Below are 27,358 nucleotides of genomic sequence, written 5' to 3'. Positions count from 1 at the left end.
CTGCACAGTATGAGGCACTTAAACCCGTTCTGACATCAGTGTTGTTTTGGGATCAAAGTTAGCAGTTAGGTCAATCGCCACTAGCAATATTAAAACAGTTTTAAAAAAGGAAGCAAAATGACAGATACAGGAAAGAGGAAACTGAAGAATGTAAAAGATTGCCCAAATGTTTACAATACTAACAAATACATACATAAAAAACACAATGCAACATCTCTGAGTCTGTATAGTGCCTTACGACACCCATTACTCTTAGGTACCGCTACTCCTGTAGCAAGTAAGATGACCAATGTCCTCCTCATAATCATTGAGAAACACAAACTGAAAACAAATTACACACCTGTGACCGAGTGCAAACATATCTCTGCAGATCCACACTGGGTCATACCACCAGCTCAGCACCCTGCACTCAAAACTCAAGAAAGCACTGACACCTGAGAGCGTGCATTCCCTCACAAAAAAAACCCTAAGACTAAATCACATGCTCAGTGCACAAACACTTTCTGAAGACAGCAAAAAGGAATTCTTAAGTGTAGTTAAGACAGCGTATACACATCAGGAAACTAAAATAATCCAAGAGCATGCAAAAACATTTATCAGGAAATTAAAAAGAGAAAAATTGAACCCACAGGTCACCTGACCATCCTCCTTTTTGGAAGGGTGCCCACTTTTTTCAGGAACTATACAATTTTGGAAAAGAGTGACACTATCTTCTTCTGAGCGCACGTTCAAAGCAGTCTCCTCTCAGTTCAGAAGTCATTCAGACTTAGCACTCTGCATCAAACAACTGTCATAGATCAAGAATCTTGGGATTTATCTTGCACAATCCTCAAGTGTCTACATTTGACCTTGCTTTGTAATCCATTACAGTCTAAAGGCCTTCTAATCAATGGAGTCTACAGCAGTTACTCTCTTTCCAAAGAACACGCTGCTGCAACAGGAACTTAGCTAGCTCAAATGCCGACACCCAGCTTTGGAAGAAGTGAATGCCGCAGCGAAGAGTAGCATTCAACTAAAAGCTTGGTTCTGTGGCTTTTTTGGCAGATTAACAAAAGGTGGCAGGACTATTCTCAGAATAGCATACCCTCTCTTTCTAGGCATCCTGAAGAAAGCATGCAGGGCTGCGACTATTTCAAAGACACTGTTTCGACACAAAGTATTTCTATTTAACTCAGAACATAGTCACAATAACATGATCTCATGAACATGCAAATTGGTTTCTTAGGTTAGGGAGAGGCAAGGCACCACAAAGCTTGCAACTATACATATAAAATTAGATTTGAATACTTCCAGCTCTTGAACGGAAACAAATTAATCAATATGCCCTCCAGTTCTGCATGCCCAGAATAGAGGAGTGCTCTTTGTATTTAGGTGGAATCAAAGGGTTCCTACCTGTTACGTAGAGACCAACTGTGGCTGTAGAACGACTAAAAGGGAAACTGCAAGGAAGTGAGGACTGAGAACAAGAGGCACAGAGTGGAAACAGAAAATGCATCCTTATCTAACTCAGCTCCAGTGCACAACTGCCGGAAGCAATCCCCCAGAGGACTTTGTGCCACCGGGGGGCCCAATGTTAAGGTAATTTGGAAAAGCAAACAGTTTGTGTGAATAATAAGTTTTTGCAAAAATCACCCGTATGTATGAAACACATGAGATGTAACAAAGAAAGACAAAGGGAATCACCACCATGACGCAAATCAGTTCAATTATTAAGATGAGTGAGTTGGTGTGAGTCCCTGAGTTTAAGGGAACAAAAGGAAGGAGATAGAGACAGCTCCAATTTTATTATGCTATCAAGGTGAAAAAGAGAGTTACCATTTAAGAGACATTGAACAACGGTTCAAAGTGAATTACTCAAGTTTCCAGAAAAGTTAGGGGAAGTCATGATGGTCTTGGGTGAAAGAAGAAGTCTCCAGAGAGAAGTTAGGAGAAAATGGCTATATACAGGTACAGAGTAAATTATTAAGAATCATTTGCTGGAGTACCAATACAGAACTTGGAGGAAAAAAAAACAGGCTGCAGGAAATTGCTCACCCTTCTTCTTTTCTCAGCGTGCTTACAAACCCTTGTATTCAGAAGCACTTTGGACCATGGCTTCATATAATTCTAACATTTCTAAATTATCAAACTACAGAAATGAACTGCTGAGTTCACCATAAAACATAGTTTCCAAGCCATAACTCTGGTAACTGATGTTACTACATCCAATTTATTGTCCACTGCAGAGACAGGTGATCTGCGTGGAAGCCCACACAAACATCTCAAAAGCAAAGGTCTGTCTCAAGTCTGACTAAATTAAGGAACTCTACAGCTGCGTAAGTGAAACTTATATGCACTTAAAAAGTAATTTCCTGTATGTTTATTCTGTTCTTGTGCATGTCCGAAGACTCAGCTGCTAGACAGTCACTTTGGTGTAGGAAGTGGGTAGATAGGAAGTAGGTTTCTTAAAAGCTGCCCTACCTTATCAGAGCAGAGAGTCTACTACTGTTAAAAGAACAAACGGAAAAACCCTATTCGCACTCCCCATATGTAATAAAACAAAAAGCTACTTACAAAAACCACCTTAAAATAAACAGCCAGAAGAGACTTGCCAGTTAAATTGTTCCAAGTTACAGACATAGCTTTTCAAATACTTTAAGATTTACTACTCTGTAGCATAGTAATCGTGCTAAGTCACCCACAAAGTTGTAAACTACAGATGATTCCTACCCCTAATATTTTGATCTAATTAAAACACTAGTTTAGCTACAACCACATATTTCTGAACTTCTATACTGTAAATTTTCTTTGGAATTTGTACTCCAAGTGAAGACAGAAAACAAGCAAATTAGAACGTGTGATCACTACCTGACTGCGTGTTTCCTTCCGGAAGGACAAACAAATGTCTAAGGCACAGCAGCCATGGGCAGACTGTCTTACCTGTGCTCTCTCTTCATCAAATTCCAGGCAGCCCATACCATCCAGTCTCTGTAGATCTATCCAGCCTTTCCAGATTACACAGACACCATTGAGAATCATAGGTGCCTTCAAGTACACCTGAAATAAAAGTAAAACACATGCTATGAATTTAAAAGCATTTACACCGTGCCTGCACAATGAAAATACTGTTGCGGGAAGCTTCTATATGTATTCTTAGAAGAACATTCAAACCAGCTGGTAACATGAGACTCCACTTAACAGCTTCTCCTGCCTCCTTTCCAAGAACTCTTTTAATCAAGTGCGTGCTGTAACTTTTGCCTACTGTACTGGATGGAATAAATTTAAGTTGTGTTCTCATTTTATAAACTGGCATGCACCAGGATTTGGTTAGAACTCTGTTACTGCTTTCAGTTAAAGTAACTGTTTTTCTTGTCAGCTTACCTTCGTGTCACAAAGAAAGCGGCACACTGCCAGACAGGGAAGATCCTTTACAGCACGTTTAAATGGTTAAATGAACACATGCCTTCCTACTCCCAAGAAGCACTGTATTTTACTCCAATACATGAGCTCTTTCAACAAAGAACAAGCACCGGTTTCAGTCCTCCTCAAATTTACAAACTAGTCAGAGTTTAGTAAAATACACTATATATACACCATGCTAAAAATAAGAAAGTCTTCCTGTGTCTATTCTAGCTTTTCAAAAGAAGCAACACCAGATGATCAAAACCCATCTACAGCACCAACATGCACAGTGCCTTGTGCTGCAGCAAGGAATAATGCATGAGCTTAAGGCCCTACATCTAGATAATGGTAGATGATACAGTGATTTAAAGCAGAAGTATTTCCCCTTCTAAAGACCAGAGATTAATCTCCACACAGGAAATTTAAAAAGAAGCAAATACAACACTAAATGAGTTTGACACCCTATAGTTAACGACATCAGCCTTAAAAAAAAAAAAAAAAAAAAAGCAAAATTTTCTAAATTGCTAGAAAAAAAAAATCAACCTCCAGTAGTTATTTCAGCCTACTTGGCAAGTCAAACCCCTCACGGAACAGAAGTTTGTCTATACTGAATTGCCAGAGAGGCAAACCATGCACACAGGCCAGCACTCACTTCAGATTTAAAGACTGCCTAGATATTCAAAATCCTGTCGAGTCTTTTTGGTCTTCAGGAGAGGCCCAGCTACGTAGAGGAATTTTCACACATCTCCTCTAACAGCTCTAACTTCATCCTCTGGCAAATCCTCAAAGTATAATTGATGCTTAGCGCTATAGCGCATTTCAAAGCACCCCGACTGTGCCTACCTGCCCAGTTCCACACTTATCAGCTAAGGTCACTCAAGCAGAAAAACGAAAGGCAAAGAGTTACAGGAGGTACGAAAAAAAGGTAAGCCTTCCTTACGCAAAGGCTGTCCTGGTAAAATTAAGTACTGAACACCACGAAAGGCGATCCGTAAGTGGAAGAAAGGGAACAAATAACATGAAACCAACTGACAAACAAGTAATGTTATTTGCCAAAGAAAATACACATTTGATCTCTGAGCTTGATTTTTACAATTTATCACACTTCAGTATGAAGTGATATACTCTAGAAGTTTGAATTAGTACCATACGCCATAGCTCAATAACAAAGAAATAAACATTAGTTCAAGCATTATCTTCTTTGTAACAGCTCTCCTACTGCAGGGTCTCCGCTAGAAAGAGCGGGGACTGGTTTGCTGTCCTTGTATTCACAGGCTAGCTATGCAAGTCATCAACCTATGTCTTCCGTGATGACAGCACACTATGCAGGGTGCAGATCTACCAGCCCACTGCCTTTGCGAGCAGAGGCATCAGAACCAGCATGAGTAAGATGTGGACTACCAGGAAACCACCTCCCACAGCCCTCATTTCAAGATTAATCATTTCAAACATAAGAAATGCAACATCACTCCCTTTCAGCACAGTCTTCACTCATTCATCACACAAGAAATAAATGAAGTACACACCATCAATTTAATAGATGCGTTTAATTAGTTTAGAAGTGAAAGACAGTTAAAGAGGCTATTAGAATCAAGTGTCATTCTCTTCTAAGAAGAATGCAGAATAATTCAAAAGGAAAAAAAGGCAGCATAACCTAACTATGGGTCTGTGAAGATGAAACAGTCTGTACTCTAATGCTAATTACTTTTTGCAGAAGCAAACAAGCATTTTGCTGATCTTCATTTAGGGTTTACATTTCACCTGGCCTCCCCTATCCTTCTGGCCCCAGCAAAAGCCTGGGAAATCAAAAGTTACATAGGACTTCACGCAGATGACAAAATCTAGCTTTTCAAGTTGTCCAGAATGAGACATTTTTTTTGTTTCTTTGACTAGGAATATTATGCTGCCACTAACTGCCTCGTTTCAGCGGCTGTTCAATTGCCTTGGTCACTGCAGCTACCAGTGCATTATGTGCAAACTTCGTAGCGCAGTGCAAACAGTAGGCAGCTCAGACGCAGCTGCTGAGGGCTCAGTACTTCAAATGCAACGCCTTACCATCACCTGGAAGCCTGAGCTGTGCTGGAAATTCAGAGAAAGTCTTCAGAAGTCAAAGGGGAAAAGGGAAATAGGTTGACAGAGCCGATGTGATTACTGATGCCTACTATCTGCCCTAAGCACACTGACCCACAGCTGAGCTGCTGACAAAGCAGCTTGTGAACCACTGGCATGCAGCCTGACCTTTCGAGATAAAGTACTCCGCCTTTGCTCCTGAATCAGAGCCCTTAAAGCCTTACACCACTGGATTCAGTAGGTCTTCAAAACACAGATAGTAAACGTTTTTCACCTCAGAAAGGATGAATTCCTTAGCAAGATATTTGAGTTTTGAAATTACTACATAATCATTCAGACTTAGTATAATTCATATTGAAACCACATGCGCTTATGCAGGAACCTCTCTCTCATTAAAACACACAATAAAGCATACTGGTGCGTCTTCCTTTATTTTAGAGAAGGGAATTTAGACTCCTTTTCTCCCTCTCCTCTTTCTGGAGAATGGAAACCACCTAAGACTGTAGCCAAAACCGTTTAACCACATATTTCCTTCTCTTCAGATAAAGCCATGCTGGTTCCCTTTCAATTTCCGAACTTAACAGAATTATTAGTAAATTACTGCTCTTATCTATGAGCACATGATCTGTTATGGCACCTCAAAATCCAGCACAAAGTTGTCTTTTAAAAACTTTCAGAATTCTCTATTAAGAAAGCTGCCTTAAGACAGTCACAGCAAGAGAGGAAAGGCAAAAGCCACAGTATTTCTATAAAGACCCCAACTTCCCCCCTTAATATTATTGAGCTATGCAATTTGATTAAAAGTAGATAAAAGGATGTCTTTGTTGGAATAACTCTTTCCAGGTTTTGTTGCTAAACCCAGATTAACTGCACTTATATAATTTTATAAATCCTCCCCACACCTCTGGGTGCTTTTCATAATAATATTTGGAAGTCAGTCTTGTAAAACTCAGACGCTTAGGTAAAAAGCACTAGAGAGCAGAGGAAGAAGGAGGGGTTGGAAGTCAGGCAATTACCAATTTCGTATTCGGTGGACGAATTTAATGCTACATAAACACAATTACAGGGACATACAAGAGGGAAAGATATATTATACAGCTGCCTCCTTTCAGAGTACAGTCCATCCTATAAACCAAATGAGGTATGGCTTTTCTGACTGTGACAGTAAACAGTTGTGTAACTTAGTTAAGCATTATTATACACACGTTGAAGGAGGAGAATAAGTTCCCCCTCATTTTGCACCCTCATTTTCCACACACCAGCACAGCCAAAGCTAATTAGTTTGTTAGATTTTGAGACCGAGGTAAACTGTCACATACTGAAATCTGCAATTTGTACTAGCTTATACCAGCTGAATTTTTGTCCAGGTGGCTGTTATACAAAAGTTTAATTTCACCACAAACTACATCTTCCATTTCCAACTCCTACTACAAATCAAAGTAGCATTAGAATTTTTTAAGCAAGAAAAGTAGATGTGTTATTTTTACATTGGAAACAGGCTTTTAGTGTTAGAACAAACATTCTGCTTGCTGACTGAACAACCAGCAAGAGTAAACACTCTTATCTCCCGGCAGATTATCTGGATGGAAGACAAACAGCACCATAAACACACATAAACTTGAGAAGGTGCTGCATGAATACGTTAGGCTCTAAGTTGTTGAGCTGTGTTCATGCTTTCTCAGCCTACCAGCTGGCTTGATCTCAAAGACCTCTGTGCCACACCTTCAATATATAGTGTATCTCACCTTCCTTTTTGTACCCTTTCAACTAATCTGTTATTTCTTTTCATCTGCATTTAAATGAGCAACCCTCTCCTCCAACTCCAAGTAACTGGGAGTTAGCTTTATTGTTAAAAATAGGCCGGGACCTGGTTCCTCTAACACCATTCGCTCATATTTTAAAAACCAAACTTGATTTGAATATAGTGAAGCAAAGGACAATTCTCAATGACTTTAAAAGCTGCTTTACTTGAGCACAAGACGCAAAACCTCAGTTTCACATCCTATTTTAGTCCTCTAGTAAATCCTTATCTCGCAACACCAGGGTATTTAACTGATGTGCTATAGATACGCTATCTGCATGCTCCACCCACACATCCTGCAGTTACAGAAAATGTTCCTTCTCCCTAAAGCAACCAAGCCATTTCCTCCCCCAGAGACTGCACACAGTTCTCACCACCCACTGACTAATGAATCAGCACGCTCCCAACGCAACGGCCACGGCCAGCGATAGGCCCAGCTTCACCCCCCAGGAACCGCCGGCCCCCAGTGAAGCCATGCAGTCCCCTCCCTTCTGTTTTCATTTTCCCAGCACACTGGAGCAAAATGCATTCTTTCGGAAGAGGCTCCGTTCTGACTCACCGTATGCCTCATCACACACGCATCTGCCCATTCATAACTGCTCACACAAGCTGCCTCTCTGTTGAGCCAGGTGCGTATGTCCCAGTTTTGATCCCACCTTCCCCTGAATCATACCCCACTTTTAAATATTTAAACAGCAGTCTCCCCAGTGACTTCATATATGAAACACTAAGAAAGAAACAGCTGTAAACATTTACTCCAAGTAAGAAAGATGTTAAATCTGTCAAGGCTAACCTCACCATTTCAGCTTCTCTTAACATGGTCTGCACACACTTCTGAGTAAAAGGAGACTACCTATTCAACATGTTAAAATAGGAAATTATGTATTCATCTGTTTCCTTTAACAGAAATACACATTTTCATGAATAAAATGCTGTGGTCTTGCCATACAGATTGGGCAAATGTGAAGTTGAGTCAGTCCTCCCTCCCCAAACACCAGGACTCTCACTTGCATATGATAATGAGAGAAGGGTTGCCTGGCTTCCACAAAGGGGGCAGAGCATACGAGAGGAAGCAATCTATGAAAGGTAACAAAAAGCAAAAAGTTTTTCTAAAACTTTGCAACAGAATTTATACACTAAAATCCTCAATTATTTGGGGAGCAAAACAGAATAGTGTCTTCATTAGCATGAAGATGTAACCAAATTTACAGCAAAAGCTGACAGGTCCATACAAGGCTTCAGGCTACACTTTTAGATAGTGATCACTCATATTTTAAAAGAAACTAATGAAAAATAACCAAGTCATGGACAGAGTTTACATCACTTATCAGACTCTGTCAGTCCAATTCTGAAACAAAACCTTTGTAACATAGTTTTAACTGGGAATGAAACAGTAAATAGAAACAGATGAAAAGAATCCCATCTAGAAGTCACTATGAGTGAAATAGACCTTTTAGTGTTTTTAATCTTAGAACAATAGACACATCATGACAAACCATAAGAGCTCAAGAATCCAACAAATTTAGATCAATCCTTCTGTCTCATGCCTCAAAGCATTATTCTTCCTTTAAACACAAAAAGAAAATGTTTTCTAAGTTATGTTGAAAGCTACATCTTGAAACAGCTTCCACTGTATGAAAATGAGGTTTTGTTAAAATTTAAACCTTACACTATTTTGCAAAAACGCAAAGGAAGCGATACTTCCTGACAAAAGAAGTCTTTCCGAAACAGTTGTACACGGATGACCAAACTCTGGCTTTCAAGATGAATACAGCTCTACGTTTCTCAAGGGTGGCACCACCGTCACAACTGTACCACGCCACCAACAACAGGCCCTTGCTGGTTGACAGGCGGCTGCCAACGTGGGACTGCCGGGACGGTGCTGGCCGGAGCAGCAGGGCTGCCCAGGGACAGCAGAGCCTGCGGTGCCCAGCACCATCGCTCCTCTGCCTGTGACCTGGTCCTATACCTCCTCCTTCTTGTGATGGCACAAAGACATTTCACTTGCAACTTTAGACTAAGTAAATAATTCGATAAGAGCCTGGTAAGATCAGGAATGACCAGGCCTACTGTAGTGCATGAAATATTCTTTGGAAAAAGCCCGTTTCAGCTTCTCAGTTTTCCTTTTTCCTCTTTCCTCTACATTACCTACATATGCCATAACACCCACCCAAAACCCAAACACAAATAAACCAAAAAACCAACAACCCAGGCATTAGTGTTTTTACAGACAACAAGAATAATTTCTGGAAAGAAAGTTTAACATTCAAAATGAAATAGGGTTACTCTATTTCATCAGCTATGACAAAGGTTGATTCCTCAAGCAAAACCAGAAATATTAACAAAACAGTATGCTTGCTAAGAGTCTCGATATAGACTGTTATGCTTAGGAAAAAAATATGAAGAAAATAAAAGTTGTAAATGCAGTCTTTCATACTACAATGTTTTAAGATCACAAAAAGCAGTGGAAACACAAACTCACCGACTATGAGGAACAAAATATTTTGAAGAAAAGAATTTACTGAAATACAAAATATCCCACGAATTGCTAACTGCCTGTACTAGAATTTTAATAGCAGCAAGTAAAAATAGCTGAGCACAGGGCTAATTTAACTACTATTTGCAGGGTGTTGTATATAAGCAGTTAAAATTGTTGTTAAAGATTTTAAATCCCTCTATTTCTCCCCCTTCAGAGCAATATATGCCTTGTTCATTCTGCTTCCGCGTACTGGAGCTGATTAAGATAAATTTAAAGCCTAAAGTGTATTAGAAAAGTGGCAACTATGATTTAATTTCTCAGAAAGATTTTTAATTTAGTCTGACCTTTATCAAAATACTGTACCTGCCAGATTCAGGAGACAGAGGAATACAATTTTTTTTAATGTAAGCTTTACTCTTAGACGCACCTCCCCCACCCCCCATGGAAGCCTATGAATTTATACATGCCTATATATACATGCTAATGTCAAAGGTGATTCAAATACAGCTTGAAATATCAGCCTAAGGCATTTCACAGCCAAAGAAAAAAAAAAAAAAAAATCAAAAAACTTGAGCCGTAAGTTCCATTCAAGAACACCACCACCAACAACAAAAAAATCTATTTTAGCTCTCTAATTATAGCAAAAGATGTTTGGATAACAAGTGATAGCATTCCCTTAGTATATTCCGTCAGGAAAGAATGCATTCCATTCACAAGTGCAAAACCATCTCAGAAAATACTTGCTACAATTTTCAACTTCAGAGCAAAACCTGATGGTCTGCTATTACGTACTTCGTTCAATTTTTAAGTATGCTTATATAAATCACCTGTTTTTATTACAAATAAAACTAAAGTTTCAGATAAAATTCAGATGCCGCACAATGCATTTTTACAATTCTATGTAGTAAAAATATCCATGTGTGGACTCACATTAAAAATGTCTTTGTCATTAGTATCAAAGCTGTGACAAAACCTCTCTCAACATGCTTTCTGTATTACTGAAATACTACAGTGATGGTTTTTGTTTTGGTTTCTAAAACTTCAAAAAAGAACAGGAGAAGAATCTTCTTCACTTTACTGGAAAGACAGAATTTACAAGTCACTTTTAGAAAACCTGGTTATTTTTATGGGTTTTTGGTTGTTGTTTGTTGGGATTTTTCTGCATAGTTAGCTCAACTGTGCAATCATGACTCCTTTTCGAAAGCAGATCAATGTTGCATGATATTATGCAGGTTACTATTCCAGTTAAGTAAAAAACAAGTCTGTAAGAACAGACACGAAGCATTAAGGATGTCAGAACAAATGCGATTAAGATCTGTGGAGACTACAGCATTTTATTCCTGGGCTGAGATCACTGGTCAGTACTTATGGTTAGAAGTTAACAGAGCAAAATACTAAAATGCTACTGCAGAGAAATTATATTCATCATTTAGTAACAAATAAGTCTCCAGACACAGTTCCAAAATACTGCAACTGCTCGACTAAGCAGGAAACATACACTACACTTGACCAAAACCACCAGAAAACCCCTAATACAAAGCAAAAAGCAGGTGGCTTCTTGGTTTCGCACTTGTTTTGTCACTACAAAAAGGTCTAATGCCTTCCAACGTGAAATGCATCTCATGCCCAGGTTCACTCCATTTGCCTTCAAAAAGACAAAACCAACCATTCAGCTGGAACTGAGAATCAACAAAAATGCAGTAAGCAGAATATAAGGATAGTCTGAAAGGCAAATACAGGCCGGGGTTTTACCAAGTCTTTTATCAGTATATCTTTACCACTAGATTCTACATGAGAAAGATGCTGGATTTTAAATCTACTCTCCCGAAACAGCATGCATTAAAAAAAGACTCAATTTTTCTTGCAACATTTGAAAAGAATAATGTTTTTGCAGCAAAATATTGCTAGGAGACTGCTGCTGTTTTGCTGCTGCAAGCATGCATGTAACTGACAAATGCTTACGCTCACAAAACCAGTTAACTAACAGGGACACACACTGTTTTCTGCCACGTTGAATATATTTTCCAGACGGAAATTTCAAAATTGGTTGGGAAATTAGTTCTTTTCAAGCTTTCAGAAAATAGCATAGCAAAAAGCAGTTTTAACTAGAAACTCCAATAAAGGGTTTGGAAATAGAGCTTTGTATCATTTACATACCATGCTACCTGCGTGCAAATAAATAGTCTATTAAACCTGTATTTTTTACATGAAAATTTGAAACATGTCATGCAAGTATACTCAACTAGAAGGTACCTGATTTTGATAACAGGGGAAAGCAACTAATAAAAACCATCCAGGAACTGACCCGAGCAGGAGAGAGGCAAGAAAAGTTGCCTCTTCTGCCCTTTGGCTTTCATCACCTTCTTGAGCACTTTGATGGCCTCACCCTTCCCCCTTAAGTCTGGAAAAACTGCATGAACATTTATTCAACAGGTAGTACTGCATCAAGCCTTAAAATAATGCAAGTTAGTAATTTTTTTTTGTCTGTTGTATACCATAACAACTACTTAGCTTTCATTACTCAACAAAATGTCAGTGTCATAATTATTCTGTAGAAAACTATCAGCTTCTGCTGAGAAACATCACTAGCAATGGCTGTGAATTTTCTTCAACACAGTAATTAGCACTTTCAGATATATGTTTAATACCAAGTTCTTCAAACAGCAAAATCTTGGAAAAAAATCAACACAGTTATAAAGATAGTGAATAATATAAATACAGCTTTGGTTAGCCAAAATGCAACAAGAATTCTCCCAGCACAAGACCAGGAAAGGACAGAACCAACACTGCATGATCCACAGGAGAGGGGAACGGATTTAAATTCTTACGCACTATTTATTTTTATTCCCTATAAACCACCTACTGATTCATTTTCTTGAAGTTCAAAAAATGTATAGCTGCCATGAGCTATACTTCCTCAAAAGTCTGATTCTCTCTATCAGAATAAAGCTTAAAACAAAAAAATCACACTGCTTTTCTGAATGCTTTGTCAAGAAAGTGCCATCCTGGATGTTTCATGAACAGTCTTCTGCTGTAAGACCTTGTGAAGTGATTACAGACAACAGCCTTCTGGTTTGCTACAGCTAAAATCCCGATAGTTTTCTGCAATGAAAACCCACCCAGCTACCAGGCTGTGCAATCACATTACAGGGTACTGAATGCTGATTCCCCTAGTTGGAGGCATCTGGACATGAGATGATTGCCCACTGCCCCTCTACCCAAGTGAAAATGCTTGCCCTCATTAGGAAAAAAAGAAAAAAAAAAGAAAGAAAAGTAAAAATCAGAGAAGTATGCAAGCTTTATAAAGAAATCTCAAAACGCTCTTTAGTAGCACGAGAAAAATACACTGCTAGGGTTGTTTTACTTTGTCTAGATGCCTTCCTGCCTTAGTTTTTCCTATTCTTATGCATTTTTTAGGCTTGTATTAGTTTTCCAAAAGGAAAGAGAAAAGTCCAATAGTGCCTCTACTGAAGAATGTAAGCTTTCCCCTTTTTTAATCAATTTTATTTTTTTTAAAGGAATACATTGGCTGAAAAGAAGCTAAAAATTTCTTGTCACCTCTGATCTGTTTTGTCAAACAATGCTGGCTACTCCTCAACCGCCATCAAGAGATATTTCGTCATGACATAAGAGCCCCCACTCAGTGTTCCATTGCTGCTTTCTTCCCTAGATTTCAGACCTAAAAAATATTTGAAATATGCGACAGACAACACTTTGTCCTTGGTCACTGTATTTCAACAGAAAAGTAGAAGTTTAATGATTCTTACTGTAAAAATTATGCCAGGTTTAAGAACTCTCTGTCACCTTCCATAGGTTTTATCTTCTGCATTTATACTGAAATGAACAGATAAAACAATTTGCATAGCCAGAAGTCCCACAACATAGAGCTGCTGCCTGCAACTGTTTAAGCAAAGTAACTTAAATACAGAAGAAGGCAGAAGTATTGCACAGACTCCTCAAGTAGCTACAATTTGGATCTCACATACAAGTCTCGGTATTCATGCAACAGAAAATATATGGACTTTCTGCTTAGACAAAACATCTGCAGCATCAGCTATTCCCCAAAAAATGATCCTTTCATTAGCACTCATGTTCTTGGAATAGCAGTTTTGTGCAAGAGTCCTAATTTTTTTTTTCCATATTATTGTCACAGTACATATTTCACCAGGCCAACTTGTTAAATATCAAATATGCAATTATGCAAGCTAATTAGCTCATTTTATTACTTGTACTTTGGACAATAAAGCTTGAAGAAACATTTCAGTAACTTTCAGAAAAATGACAGTTTCTTGTAGCAAATGTTTCATCATCTTATTGAATTTTTCTTTTTTTAAATATGAAGTATTAAGTGATTTTTCACAAAGAAACAGACATCCTCCAACAGCAATGCTCTTTCTTTTCTCATTCATTTACAAGAAGAGCAGAGAAGCATAATGTTAACAACTTTGCTTCGTAAGTGGAGACTGATATGCAAACAAGAGGATTCAACAATCCAAATACCTGGATTTCTTCCACTATCTATGCTGCAGAGATCTCAAGTACGGCTTTCATCCACACAGCACTCATCTGTCCTTATATATAGCTGGCAAAACTTAGCTCACTAACTCTGCTTTTATTCCTCTTCTGGGAAACTTTAGGAGGATGGTATGAGTAAATTTTAAGTCTTGTCTATACAACTCTAATGGGCATTTAGACCACTGGAAAAAGTTCAAGGCGATATATAAAATATGACTGAATAACTGCTTCTACAACATGTAATAAAAAGTAATCAAAAGCAGGTTTACTGACGGAAGATCTTAAGTACTTCGGACCTACAGAAAGGGTTGATAGGTAGGCATCACAAACAGCACAGCCGCGCTGGAAGTACTGTTCATAAGCTTTGTTTCAAAACGGCATCGTCACTGCACGCTCCGTAATGCATGAACAAGGCTGTGTGCAGTAACAAAAGTATTCGGAGGATGGGGGGGAGCAAAAGGATTATGGGAAAAGGCTGTGGATATTTGTCACATGAGAGATGCCTGGTGTGACTCATGCTCTAGTGGCGGAGGGCACCCTATGATAAATCACTCTTCAGGAACAACTGTCCAAGTCTCAGCCAGTGGCTGCTTGCCAGCGCAGGACAACATGTACCTAACAAGCTATGAGCTCTAAAGGTTTCTCTTCCCAAAATCCAAGCTCCTAACTGTTAATAGTGTATAAACTGCATGCAGATAGAGGCATCTCCCAATTTTGAGGGAAAGTGAATATGCAAAGATACACTATGACTACCTGGCTTCACATGGAGTTTCAATTAAATAGCTCTCCTCTATGCAATAGCAGGTCATAACGAGTAACACCTCAAAATATCTAGGCAAAACAAGGAAAAGCTTCTCTCTCCTCTAAAGCAAAAATAGTATAGGAGCATAAACAAAGAAATGACATATCAGGACAAAAAAAAAAAAAGAAAAAAGAAACTGAGCAGTCTCTGCTAAATAAAAGACTCTCAAGCACAAACAATAATAAAATCTAGAATCACAAGCATCTACAGAAAACTAGTATTTTACCCAAACCATGTAGATGATCCTGGATGAAAACTGATCAAGGGGACCATCCAGGAAAGTGGATTCTTCTCATTCACCAAGCCTTTGCAGGACTCCCACCACACAAGTCCAAGCAAAAATTAAGCCGTTTAGCTGGGCTGGGTACAAACTGGATACGCCACCAAACCCATTTATCTGCTATCAGATTAACCGCACAGACTTTCTTGTTTAAAGCTTACAGAAAAAGCCCGAGAAAGATAAAAAGGAATGACAGTGAAGTGGACTTCATCAGGGCAACACCACTTCCCTCGGCTGAAGCGGGCAAAAGCACCTCAAAGGGCCCGAGCACGCAGATGGTTCAGCAGCTGATGTGCCTTCACTGACCACCTGCTCTTCACAGAGGAATCTCGCCCAGTTACCACAACGTTTTGGGGTTGTGGGGTCATCAGGTAGACCCAAGTAGGAAGATGAACAGTTGTTTAAGGGTGCTCAGGAAAAGCACCAGCCCTGAGGACAGGCACCAGTCAGATCTTCCCTGCTCCGCATTCCTGAAATAAGCTGAAACTAAGCTGGAAGAGGAATTCTGTATCATTCTGTTAGCACAAAGGGACAGAACAGCAGAAGAACATGATAAAAATCTGACCCCAAAATATCCTCATCCTAACCCACCGGTGCACTAAGGGACTAGCCCAAAAATCAGTCAAGGACTGTACAGAGCTACGCAATGAACCTCAGCTCAAGTTCAGATCTGTAGGCAACAAGAGCGTTCCGCAAGAGAAAGCGTTTATGAGCAGGACAGCTCCTGGGAACCAAAATGTCCTCACCAGATGCCCTCACATATTAAGAGATGATCGACAAAGAACACGCATGGTTAACACTTAGAAGGTTGACAACTGCTATTTTTCTAAGTTACATCTTACACCCCCATATGCCTCCGCCACTTACAAACAGCTCCGTGAACTTTTGTTAGGTGATGCCCAACTCTTCAGGGTTGTAGTGCTGTCTCCTGAAGTTCTTTAAACAGAGAACTTCACAATAATTTGAAGGAGCATTAAATAACTACAGACAAATAAAAGGATGAAGTCTTAATAACTGTTAAGACCATATGCATCTCATGGCTGAGATGGTTTGCCCTATGTGGTGGCACATCTCAGTATGATCTTTAATTAACATTACGGCTCTAGCATACCTTTTTTTTTCTAAATCCCTAACATCAGACATCTTTTCCCACTGATCTGGAAAAAAATTAAACTCAAATCCTTTTTGTCCAGAAACTCAGTGGACTGCAGGGAACACATACAAGTAACTGCTAACTGTAAGAGCATTTTAGATGGTGACAATGCAAAAACCCCAAATATTGCTGGACTGAAAATATAGGAACTTAAGGAATATGGCTCTTTAGCACTACAACAAGGGTAAAGCGAGAGCTGAAACTGTAAATCAGTTTCCCAGACACCCTTACCGATTTTTTTTAAAAGTAAAGGTACCTAAGGAAAGAAAAAAGCAAGCTGCTACTTCAACTTTGTCAGAATGACTTAATATTCCATCTAAATTCTTCAGAAAGCGGTGGGGACCAAAGAACGTAAAACTTCCGATTCAATACAGGTTAGCACTGATACTCAGGTATTTCTCATTAAGCCTTCGCTTTCCCAGCAAATTCCACTGGGTACACTGTGATCCTATGTTTGACTGGAAACTGCATTTGCTCAGAAAATGGAGCAGCCAATACACCATCCCAATTATTATGAAATTTTATTCCTAAAGTCAGAACAGAAAAAGTCAATTTGGGGACAAGTCCTATCTATCAAACCTCTAGTGAGAAAAGAGGACACAAGTGGAAAACTGGTGCTGTTGGCTGCCATTTAAATATAGTTTTTATTCAAATACAGCACCTTTCTTTCTCATTCCATTTCTGTAACTGCTGCAACGTCTGCAGCACAACAGAGATTTTCAGTTTTTTAGATTCATCCAAGCACTTAACATCAATTCATAAACAAATCAAATTTCCTAGTTACAACAGAAAAAACCGCACATGAGTAGAAATTCAGCATCTTCATGAAGAAAACTGAAGTCCAGCAATATTTAGTTATAGCTAGAACAAAGTTAATGGTCTACTGAGTAGAAATCCTCGCTACATCACACATGTGGCACACCAGGCACTCTGAATCAATTTAAATCATGTCTGATGTGCTTTCCTCCAGAGTTGCGGATTTCACAGTGCATTATACTGAAATAAGCCTGTGTTGAAGAGTCTGGTTTATGAGCAGCTGCCGCCGAACAGGAAGTTAAGCTGCATTAGAAACGAGATGGAGAATAGTATTATAAAGGGGAGGGGAAGTAAAATGACTTCACACGCTTCATCAGTGTAGTAACTGGTATTTAAACAATAAAAAAGAATATCCGAGAACTAATGTTCTTGCAGGTAAGAAGGACCAGAGCTATATAAACATCTCGAATAACAAATGAAAACCGGGGACATTTTATCTTACTGTAAGAAGTATACAAAATGACTCATGCAAAGAAAGTTAATCACACAGCTCTCAACAAAACAAGGGGGCTTTCAATAAAGTAAGATTTTAAGAAGCACTGAAGTCCACATACACAGAGTTCAGCCTGAAGTTCATACGGTATCAGTATAAAACTGAAGTAAAAATTAAAGAACTTCTTTAAGCACATAAAACTAGTCCAAGTAATTAATGATACCGGAGAACCAAGGTGAAAATAAAGCTCTCCCATTTCATTCCAGGGTTCAATTATGTGAGATTTCAGGCAATAACATTACACTACTATACTGTATGCCTCTGAATTTCTTAACAATATCTATTCATTTATTCTTTTTAAAGAAAAAAATTAAGAACTGGGCATTAGCTGACAACACAAAGGATCAGGAAGCCTTGGCATGGTTCGGATATCCAGAAACAGGACATACACTGAATTTGACGCACCCCACACACACCCACAATCACAATGAAATACAATGTTCTATGATTTTTACAGTCTAGGGACCTATTTTTAGTGCTACTTTTTCTTTCGCTATGACAAACCTAAAAAATTGCTCAAATACACAATTAAATTTGCTACAGGTCAAAGACAGCACAGAATGTTAAAACTATCTCACAAAAATGTTAAGCTTGAGTTCAAAATGAGTAGAAACATTAAGTGAACACTTAGCTATCCAATTCTTGAATTAATGAAGACAGGGTATCCACTAGAGCCTACCCACCCATCGTGAACATCAGATGCATCAAATTAAAAGGCAAATCAAGCATAGGAAAAACCCCTCAGTTAAGAAACACCAGAATGAAAAACCTCAAGCCTATGAAGTAGATATTCACGGAATCCTGACTTTCACATGGATTCACAAGGGTGTTGCTCTTTCTAAAAATCAACCATTTAAGAAGCAATTCTAGCAGATGCTGCATTGGTAGCTTTGTCAATCTGTGTACAAAACTGCTTAGGCACAATAGTGACATACTTCAACTCCGAATAAACTATTTTGGGCCATCATTTGCTTAGCCAAACACCGAAGCAGAATTCCAGAATAAAAATATTCTAGCCTTGGTAAGTTTATCTACATTCTAGATCTCAAACTAATGCCTAAAATAATAATTAACTGACAGCTCCCCCCATAGCCTTTTTTTATTCATATAATTAAAAACATGCCTTGCTGGCTTAAATCCAGTGATGAACAAACACACATTATGCACCGCCTCAAGAATCAAAGCTCATAAAACAACGTTGCACAGAGCTACAAAAATCACATGGTGTTAAGAGACTGCTGAAGCCTATGAAAGAAATTCTTAATACAACCAAATGACAAAAATCTATAGAGGACAAAATCTCAGCCAATTCATATGAAACATTTAACTGTTTCTGTTGATAACACAAGAAACACTCTCCCATTCTGCTTACTCCTCTTCTGAAGTTATGGGAGTGGCTTACTTTCTGACAAGTTTAATTCTGTGCAGAGCAAGCCTGCATTTGCATGTGATTTACACTAGCAAAGTTTGATTACAATGGTGAATTTGTGATTTGTTCATACTACAGCATAACACGATTCCCATTTATTAGTTTGTCCACCTTTAGCCTCATTCAGATGAATTCTTCTAAGCATTTTAGCAAAGCAGTCTAGAATTTACTGTAAACACACATAAAACAGGGAGTGGCATTCATTAAGGAGGCTCATGTTCTATTTTAATACACAGCATATCTACCACGCTCTTACATGATTAAGACAACACAAGAAAATGGATGTAGTAGTTCAGTACTTTAAGAATTCATTCAGAGAAAACAAAGTTAAAAAAATCATAGGAGTAAATAAAATTAGTTTTGAACTGGCAAGAAGAGAGACTTCAGTCTTCTTACACATTACAAGAAAAATTCCTCATTCAATTGTGAGCCAGAATCAATATTTTTCAATAAGAGCCAGATTCAATTCAGTTTCCTTAGCAAAGCAGTCAGTACCCAGCATAGCCAACTTCGCTCCTTCTCCCCCAATTTGTCAAACTTCTGCAAGCCTCACAGGACTAAATGGAAAACAATTTTTTTCCCAAAAACCTCATTAACTTGAATTCCAAATACCATATCTGCCCTCAGGAATTTTTTTTTTCTTCCAATCAAGTTTTCCCACTACAGGAAATATTTATCTTCCACCTAGCAGCATTTAAAAGACCCAATATGCCATTAAACCTGAATGTGTTTCAAGTATTTCCTCCTCCAGCCTGGTAGGTTTGGTAGCATTAGCTGTTACTTGTTACAAGAGTGGGTAGAAAATTTTAGGCAAAAGCAAGAATTTTGTAGGCTATTAAAAATCTTTGAAGTAAAAGATTTATACAGAAATGAGCCTGAAACAGAAAGGCTATGGGCTTAAGTGCTGGTCCAAACCTACTGAGGTCTGCAGAAAGTTTCCTATTGAATTCAGTGATCTTTGGATCAGTCCCAAAGCATCTACAGTAGCATAGATAAGAGACAGCATCTACATTTTAAAGGTGTGTTTTTCCTGTAAAACAACACCAGCTGTAAATGATTTCAGCGACTTTATTCTGATGAGACTAAGCAAGGTTTATGACTTTAAATCTAATACAACTTCACAGTAACCATCACTGTCATTAGGGAATTCTAGCTTTCGATATCAGTCTATGGGACAACCACCTCAGAAAAAAAAATATTCAAAAATCAATTCTGAAAGCGATGCTGCTTCTGTATTATAGCTCATGGTGAAACTGAGAAAAAAGCTTCATTCCACTAAGCAGCACGCTGAATGCTTGCTGTATCAACTGGCAGCCTGAGACCCAATGAAGTAACCAGTTCAAAGTGTAAATTTTCCTTCGTCTACCACAATTCACTGGTCAAAGCCTAATTTCTGAACCATTTTAGAAGCACCTACTCAACACCAAGTTTAAATTGTTCCCCAAAATTTTATCATAGCATGAGAGTAGAAATAAGGTTCTGCTCTTCAGAATAATAAAAAACGTCCAGCACTGCCCACGTGTTTCCCTCCAGAAATATTAACATGCTTTAAAACAAAAGTGATATCAGATTTTATCCTACCAGCTTCCAGATGTACTCATGTGACTACCTACAGGCACCAAGATGTGAAATATTAGTAATTCCGCATCATACATGCGGATCATACTAATAAGATCATAAGCACAACATAAAAATTCCTTTCAGTCGCAACAATTTCCTTCTTACCTTGCCTCCTTCTCTTTCAAAGTCGACATATTCCCGGGTTGGTGTCTGTCGCTGCTCCCCCTGCCAGCTGGCCGGAAAAAACTGGAGAGACAGATTGGTTCCTGTGGCCACAAAAGCCTTTTAGAAAAATCAATACAAACAGGATCAGGGAGCAAGACATTACATAAATTATGCAGGCAGTCATTTATTTTTACATCAGTTTATGTCTTAAGCCAGGCAGCATAGAGAATACTTAAAGTCAAAAACATGCACTCATCATTTTTCTTAAGTATTAAGTTACAAACATCTGATTCCATTTTGACAACATTTGCCATTGGCTGCTTCGGATATAAAATACAACATGGAATCAATACTTCTTTCAAATCAGTTTTGCTGACATTAGAATCTGTCCTTTCAGTTCCGTCTGGACATCCTGCACCAGCGTAGTACCTGCAACATTAAAAATTGCCCATGTTTTTTAAAGAGCTTGCATATCTCTAGAAAAAGTACTACTGAAGGAAAATGAACTCCCGAGACCTCCTACTAGGGACAACTTTTTTTGAAAGAAAAGGACTCGTTTCCTTTCACAATCTACTTGTACATAGAGAAACACTTATCTGAACTGAAATGTAAATATTCCTATTTTATCGTCTACAGGCAAGCAGCATCAATATACAGCTCAATTAACTTCACAGGACGAAGTCCTCTTGCCACATTAAGACACTGGTGAAACCCAAATCAGCAGATGCTGTGTCAGTGAGAACAGGCAACCATAGGAATTCTTCTCAGCTGCAGCCCTTTGTAAAATCGTTAAAGGGACTGACTTAACCATATTAGAAAAAGCGTACGTTGCTTTCAAGTAAATGATTTTCTATGGTTTCAAATGAGAGTAAGATTCAGTTTTCTTTATAAACTTTCTGTATTTATTTGTATGTCTTATCAACTCCAAGCCACGAAGAGTATGTCAATTTCTAGACATGAAATAAAAAATTATTTTTGCAAGTAGAAGTCGGATTCACAGTATTTATATCCTTCTCTGGTACACGTGAGTATGTCCTGTAAGCATGCGAATACTCGAACATGCTCCCAGAATATAAGCCTACTCAAAATCCCAGGGTTAAATGTAATTTGTTGCAATCAAATAACTGCATTGATTACCACGATCACTTAGATTTAAATGGTCACTAATGCAGAATACAGTTCTTCTTAAAAGCTATACAAATATTACTCTAATAGTTGGAATTTCCTGACAAGCAGATTCCTTTCAAGCAACCCAGAATTCAGCAACTTTATGGTGTAACTGTACGGCTACCTATGACACAATAGCTCTACATGTTATTTAAGATAGTTCCGGTCATGTACTGCAATGCTGTCTGTCACAGGATTAATACCTCCCATTTTGAAAGTACAAGTGCTTTGTCTTGACTTTTTCCCCTCCGCCAAGGGAGGTTAATACTCTGCAATCAGGTTCCATTCCAGACTATCCTTAAAAGCAGATTTTTTTTTTTTTTTTTAAAAAATCTCCTGTTAAGCACATTCTCAATGTCATGAAAATTGACAAATCGGTCCTACCAATACTGGGGGGGGATACTGTATTGGTACATTAATATTTGTTTGCCCTACAATATGTAAAGACAAACATTTCAACTGAGGATACACTTGCACAAATAGGAAGCATCAAAACTGCGAGGGCTGCAGACCATCAGCATCAGGCTGACTAGCTTGTATTATCCCTTTGCTTTTCTAAATGATTCTAATTACACATCAACAAAAAAATTATACCTATCTCCAAATATTTTTGACTTGTAAGTCATCGCTACTTAGTCTGTTCAAGAACTACCTTCCCACCTCCGAGCACCTTTAGCAAATACGTGTTTTATACTCCTTAATTTATACACTTAAAAGAAAATGCCAAGGAGTGAGATCTTTGAGTGTAAACCAGCTGACTGCTGCAGCTCTCCGGAGCACTCCCGTTTCTGCACGCCCAAGGATACTGGGTCAGAAGTACCATACTTGCTTTCTGGGAGACCGAGCCAGACAGCAAGTGCCCAATGCCTCCCTGCTTCCACCCCCCAACTTGTGCTAGAGGGCCATGAAAAACCATGGGAAAAATATCAGAGAAAAGAAGAAAATGAAAGTACACAAATTCCCGCATCCTCATGGAGTCATGCGGGCAACGTTTAAACCATAGGCTATTTAAAAAGCTATGTAGATATTTATTCTCTGCATTTTTGAAGCCTGTTCCCTCCCTTTGAACAGATAAAACCATCCAATTAAAATACCCACGTGCTTCTCAAATCAAAACCATAGGTCAATACTGAAAAACTCAAGAACAGTCTCACTAGTAACCACACAGGACTACACCAAACCCAATAATTTTCTGCTAGTAACAAGCATATTTTAAAAAATTAAAAAAAAAAAAAAAATCACACCACTAGTTTGGCCTTAAAACTTGAAAGTAAGAAAATTATAGTTTTCTATACAGAGCCTTTTAAAGCTCAGTCTGAAATGCTATCATACATACATGCCCCAAATTTTGCAAAAAGCTTATCAGGTAGTACAAGGGCGATCTGACCCACACGAGACAACGTAAATACGAGCACCTTCCAAACAGATAGGTAGTTAGGAAGTCTCCCAAAACAAACTGAACATGTAAAGCTATTTTCAAGTTATCAAAGCAATACCAGTAAACCCAGAATCTTTTTTTAATATTTCACAGTTACTGGTAATTATTTTCTTTATTCAAGCAAGAGTTATTTAACAGAAGTAACCAACAACCTACTGCCAGTTTTACATTAAATCCCTAAACTGTTCTCTGGGTTTTTTTTGCCTGCTTAAAAATATGTAAGGTCATTTGCAAAGGCTCCCTTTGGAGATAAAAGAATAAATCCTTGATGTCTGGAAAAACATTCAAGACTAAAAAAAAAGTAAAATTGCTAGGTCTTTTTAACATCAGTCATTACACACACTACATTTCTAAATAAACCTGACTACTTGTGCCCTGTTCACAAAACAAAACCAGATGTTTCAGATCAAGAAATTTAGAGGCTGTTTTATAATTAAGTAGAAGTAAAAATACATAGAACAGGCATCACTGGTTGCTTCCAAGGGATGAAGTTCTGGCAGAGAAAGACAGCAACAGGCTTAGAAGTACAAAGGTGAAACTACAGTGATTTCCCATTTATATAAATAACCACACAGACTGCATTAGAAAGCTAGTTTACAAGCTACATGTCCTTTTTCTTTTTTTTTTAAAAAAAAAAAAGGGAAGGACTTAGGTATACTATGCACTTTCACCTGTTCAGGAACTTCAAATGCTAGCAAACTACGTTTTCCTTACCTCCCCATTGTTTCCCTGGTGACTTTTTAAAGGAAGCAAACATGCGCAATGAAAAATGAATGTTTAAAAAAAAAAAAAAAGTAAAATTAAGAGACTGGCTAAAGGGGGCCTCTTACAAAATAATATTACAGGTTCTAAGACCACTGATAACAAGCAGGGATAAGATTCAGGTAAAATAAAGTTACTTAGTGACAGATAACCATGTACTTCAGTGTATATCCTTTTACGCACAAAGGCAAATGAACAAGATCAGTTGCAGTCACTGGTGTTCAATTGTATTTGTTTGGATGAGCATAAGAATAATTTCACTGTGAACTGACTAGCAATATCTATACCACACGAAATTAAAGCATCATCATAAACCAAACGTGGTGAGAGCAGGGGTTATTTTCTATGGGAAGGGAATTTTTACATCGTTTTTCATTATATACTGTAAATGAAAAAGAGGTTACTTCTGCATTTTAAGAACAGCGAAGAGTTAAGAACTTAACAACAATACTATGAGATGCTGATCCTATAGAAGGAACATATAGTTGAAATCAAACCAGGAAATAACTAGTCAGTTCTTGGCTACTCCGAGCCATGCTTCATCTCGCTTCTTAATCCACAAGAAGAGAGTAGTAGTCTGTAACTAACCTTAATGAATGAGAAAAACGGGGCTGAAGTTGCAAGTTTCAAAGCCTAATTTTAAAAGCATTTGATTTAGTTCACAAATACATCAAACAGCTCATTCGAGACTTTTAGCTAAGCGTCTTCTAAACAATTTTACTCATTTCTGAAAGCTACTGTTTCCGGGGGGGGGAAAAAAAGGGGAAAAAAAAAAGAGAGAAAAAAAGCTGATATTGAAGTAAGCAGCTTACAATCGCCACACGTGCCCGGGGAAGGAAGCACAGCCAATTCGCACTGGCGGGTGGCTCTGAAGGCTCCCAGAGACCTTCCTCCCCTCCCTGTCACCTCCCTCCACCCCGGCGCTGAAGCCAACTACATTTTTACTGCTCTAGCGAAGGCAGAGCGAGCTGACACATTCTAGCGAAAAAGCACTATTCTACAGGGGAAAGAAATACCGCCTTTTAGCGAACGCCTCCTTTCCCTCGGCGTTTTAAGGGCGGCAGATGTCGGTTTTTTTCCTGAAGGAAAACTTTCCAGGACGGCGCGGCCACCCAGACCGACCCACACCGCGCTCCGTCCGCGCCCGCCACGCCCAGCGTGTTAGCCTAGTGACTTCGAAGCCTTCCTCCTCCTCAAAGGCTCCCTGAAACTTTTTATTCTTTAATAAAGAACGAGGGGCAACGCGGCGGAGGGGCCCGCCCGTCACCCCGCCGCGGCTGACAGGCGCCGGCGGCCGCCCCGGCCCGGTCCCGGCGGGCCCCGAGGGGAGCGCGGCGCCACTTACGATCTCGGAGCGGCCGTCGCGGCAGGCGTTCTGGAAGCGGGCCTGCCTCTCCTCGTGGGGCCGGTCCCTGAAGCCGGTGTATTTAATCTGCGGAGAACAGGGCGCGCAATCAGGAGGGGCCAATCCCGGCGATAAGGGGGCAGCGGAGTGCACAGACTGCGCCTCCCGCGCCGCCGGGCTCGGCTCCCCCGCCGCGGCTGAGGCGAGGCGCGGGGCTCCCTCCGCGGCCCGCGGAAACTTTCCCCGCGGCGGGCGGGCGGAGGGAAGGGGGGGGGGGCCGCCGCCGCCGCCTCACCTCGCACTCGCGGCTCAGCTTCCTGAAGAACTCCTCGTTCTCGAACTTGCTCCGCTGGTCGGGGACAACCCGCGGCATGGTGGTGGGGCCGCCGCCGGCTGCCCTCCCTCCCTCCCGCCCGCCCCGCGCTGTCCCAGCCCCAGCGCTCGCCTCGCCCTTTGTTAGCCCCCGCCGGCGGCGCCCCCCTCCCTCCTCCTCCTCCCGCCTCCCCCCGCCGCGCGCGCAGAGTAGCAGCAGCCGCCGCCGGAGCTCGCGCTGCCGCCGCGCGCCGCCCGCTCCCGCCCCCCCCCTCCCTCCTCTCTCCCCCCCCGACTTCCTCCCCGGCTCGTAAACTCCTGCCGAACAGCCGCACCATTCACAACTCCGCCGCCGCCGCCGCGCATGCGCCGCGGGGGCTCGCGCGCCTCCCTCAGAGGCGGGAAGCGGGGTGAGGGGGGTGCGTCAGTGCTTCCCCCCCCTCCCCGCGGCGGGTGTGACTCAACCCCTCGGGGCCGAGGGGAGCGGGGTCGCTCCCCCGCGCTCCCCCCCGGTAACGCGGCTCGTCTCGATGGCTTCCGGCTTCCTGCTTCGAGGGGAGCAGCCTCAGCCCGGCCGCGGGCGGGCGGCGGCCGTCCCCCTCTGCCCCGCTCTCCCCTCACAGGGGGGACGCGGCCGGGCCGCCCGCTGCACCTGCTCCGGCCCGTCCCGCTTGGGTTGGGAGAGGTGGCCGCGTCGTGCCCCCCCCCTCCAGCCGCGGGTGGTGGTGAGGAGGGGGCAGGTCGCACCGGCCTCCTCTGGCTCCCTCAGGGTCAGCGGGGGCTGACCCCGGCCCAGGGTAAAGGCCTGGCTGAGCCCGAAGGACGGCCGGACCTCACCGCTGCCGAGGGACCCTCCGCCCCGCTGTCCGGCTGCCGTCCAAAGCAGGGCTATCCCGGCGCTGCATCAGCCCCTCTGCCTGCTCGGTCCCAGCAGCAGCGGCTGAGCCGCACACAGACAGCGGGCGAGGGGCCTGTTCTGAGGAGAGCAGAAGCACCCACCGTTTCAGAACCCGCAGCAGGGCTGCTCGGTGTCTTTGAAATCTTGGTGTCGGCCTAGAGCGAAAAAACCCAGCACTTGTGTTCACCAGCACTTCAAAAGTTCAGTTACTCGCGTGCTAAAAACACAGCGCCAAGGCTGCAGCCTGAACTCTTGATTCTTCATCTTCACAGACAAGCATTTCACAGGAGCTAATCCAATCAAGGAGCACAGCAGGACACACATCATCTGTCCCTAAATCCATTTTTTCATACATACCTTGATTATATTTTTTTTTTTCTCCTACAACCATTCCCCCAGCCCTTTAGCAGCTCTGGAGCATCATAAGGATAGCTGCACATGCCAAAAAACAGTTGGATATTACGATACCTATTGCCAACATAAAAATATTAG

The 27,358-nt window shown here is 40.6% G+C and overlaps 1 protein-coding gene across 2 annotated transcripts in view; it reads right to left on the bottom strand.

Moving 5' to 3' along the window:
- Positions 1–26,064, bottom strand: part of CBFB (core-binding factor subunit beta) — a 43,943-nt gene extending 17,879 nt beyond the window's left edge. For both annotated transcript variants that reach the window (XM_075161000.1, XM_075160999.1), the window contains exons 1-4: positions 25,952–26,064; positions 25,657–25,743; positions 20,945–21,061; positions 2,920–3,036 (exon numbers count right to left, since the gene is read on the bottom strand). In XM_075161000.1, the coding sequence (XP_075017101.1) occupies positions 2,920–3,036; positions 20,945–21,061; positions 25,657–25,743; positions 25,952–26,029 (399 nt within the window). In that variant the 5' untranslated portion in view covers positions 26,030–26,064. The remainder of the gene's footprint in view (positions 1–2,919; positions 3,037–20,944; positions 21,062–25,656; positions 25,744–25,951) is intronic.
- Between the last annotated feature and the right edge of the window lie 1,294 nt (positions 26,065–27,358).

The sequence above is a fragment of the Calonectris borealis genome, chromosome 12 (assembly GCF_964195595.1).
Source record: "Calonectris borealis chromosome 12, bCalBor7.hap1.2, whole genome shotgun sequence".
Taxonomy (NCBI): Eukaryota; Metazoa; Chordata; class Aves; order Procellariiformes; family Procellariidae; genus Calonectris; species Calonectris borealis.
Note: the sequence above shows the minus strand (reverse complement) of the source record. Positions and strands in the feature narration are given on the sequence as shown.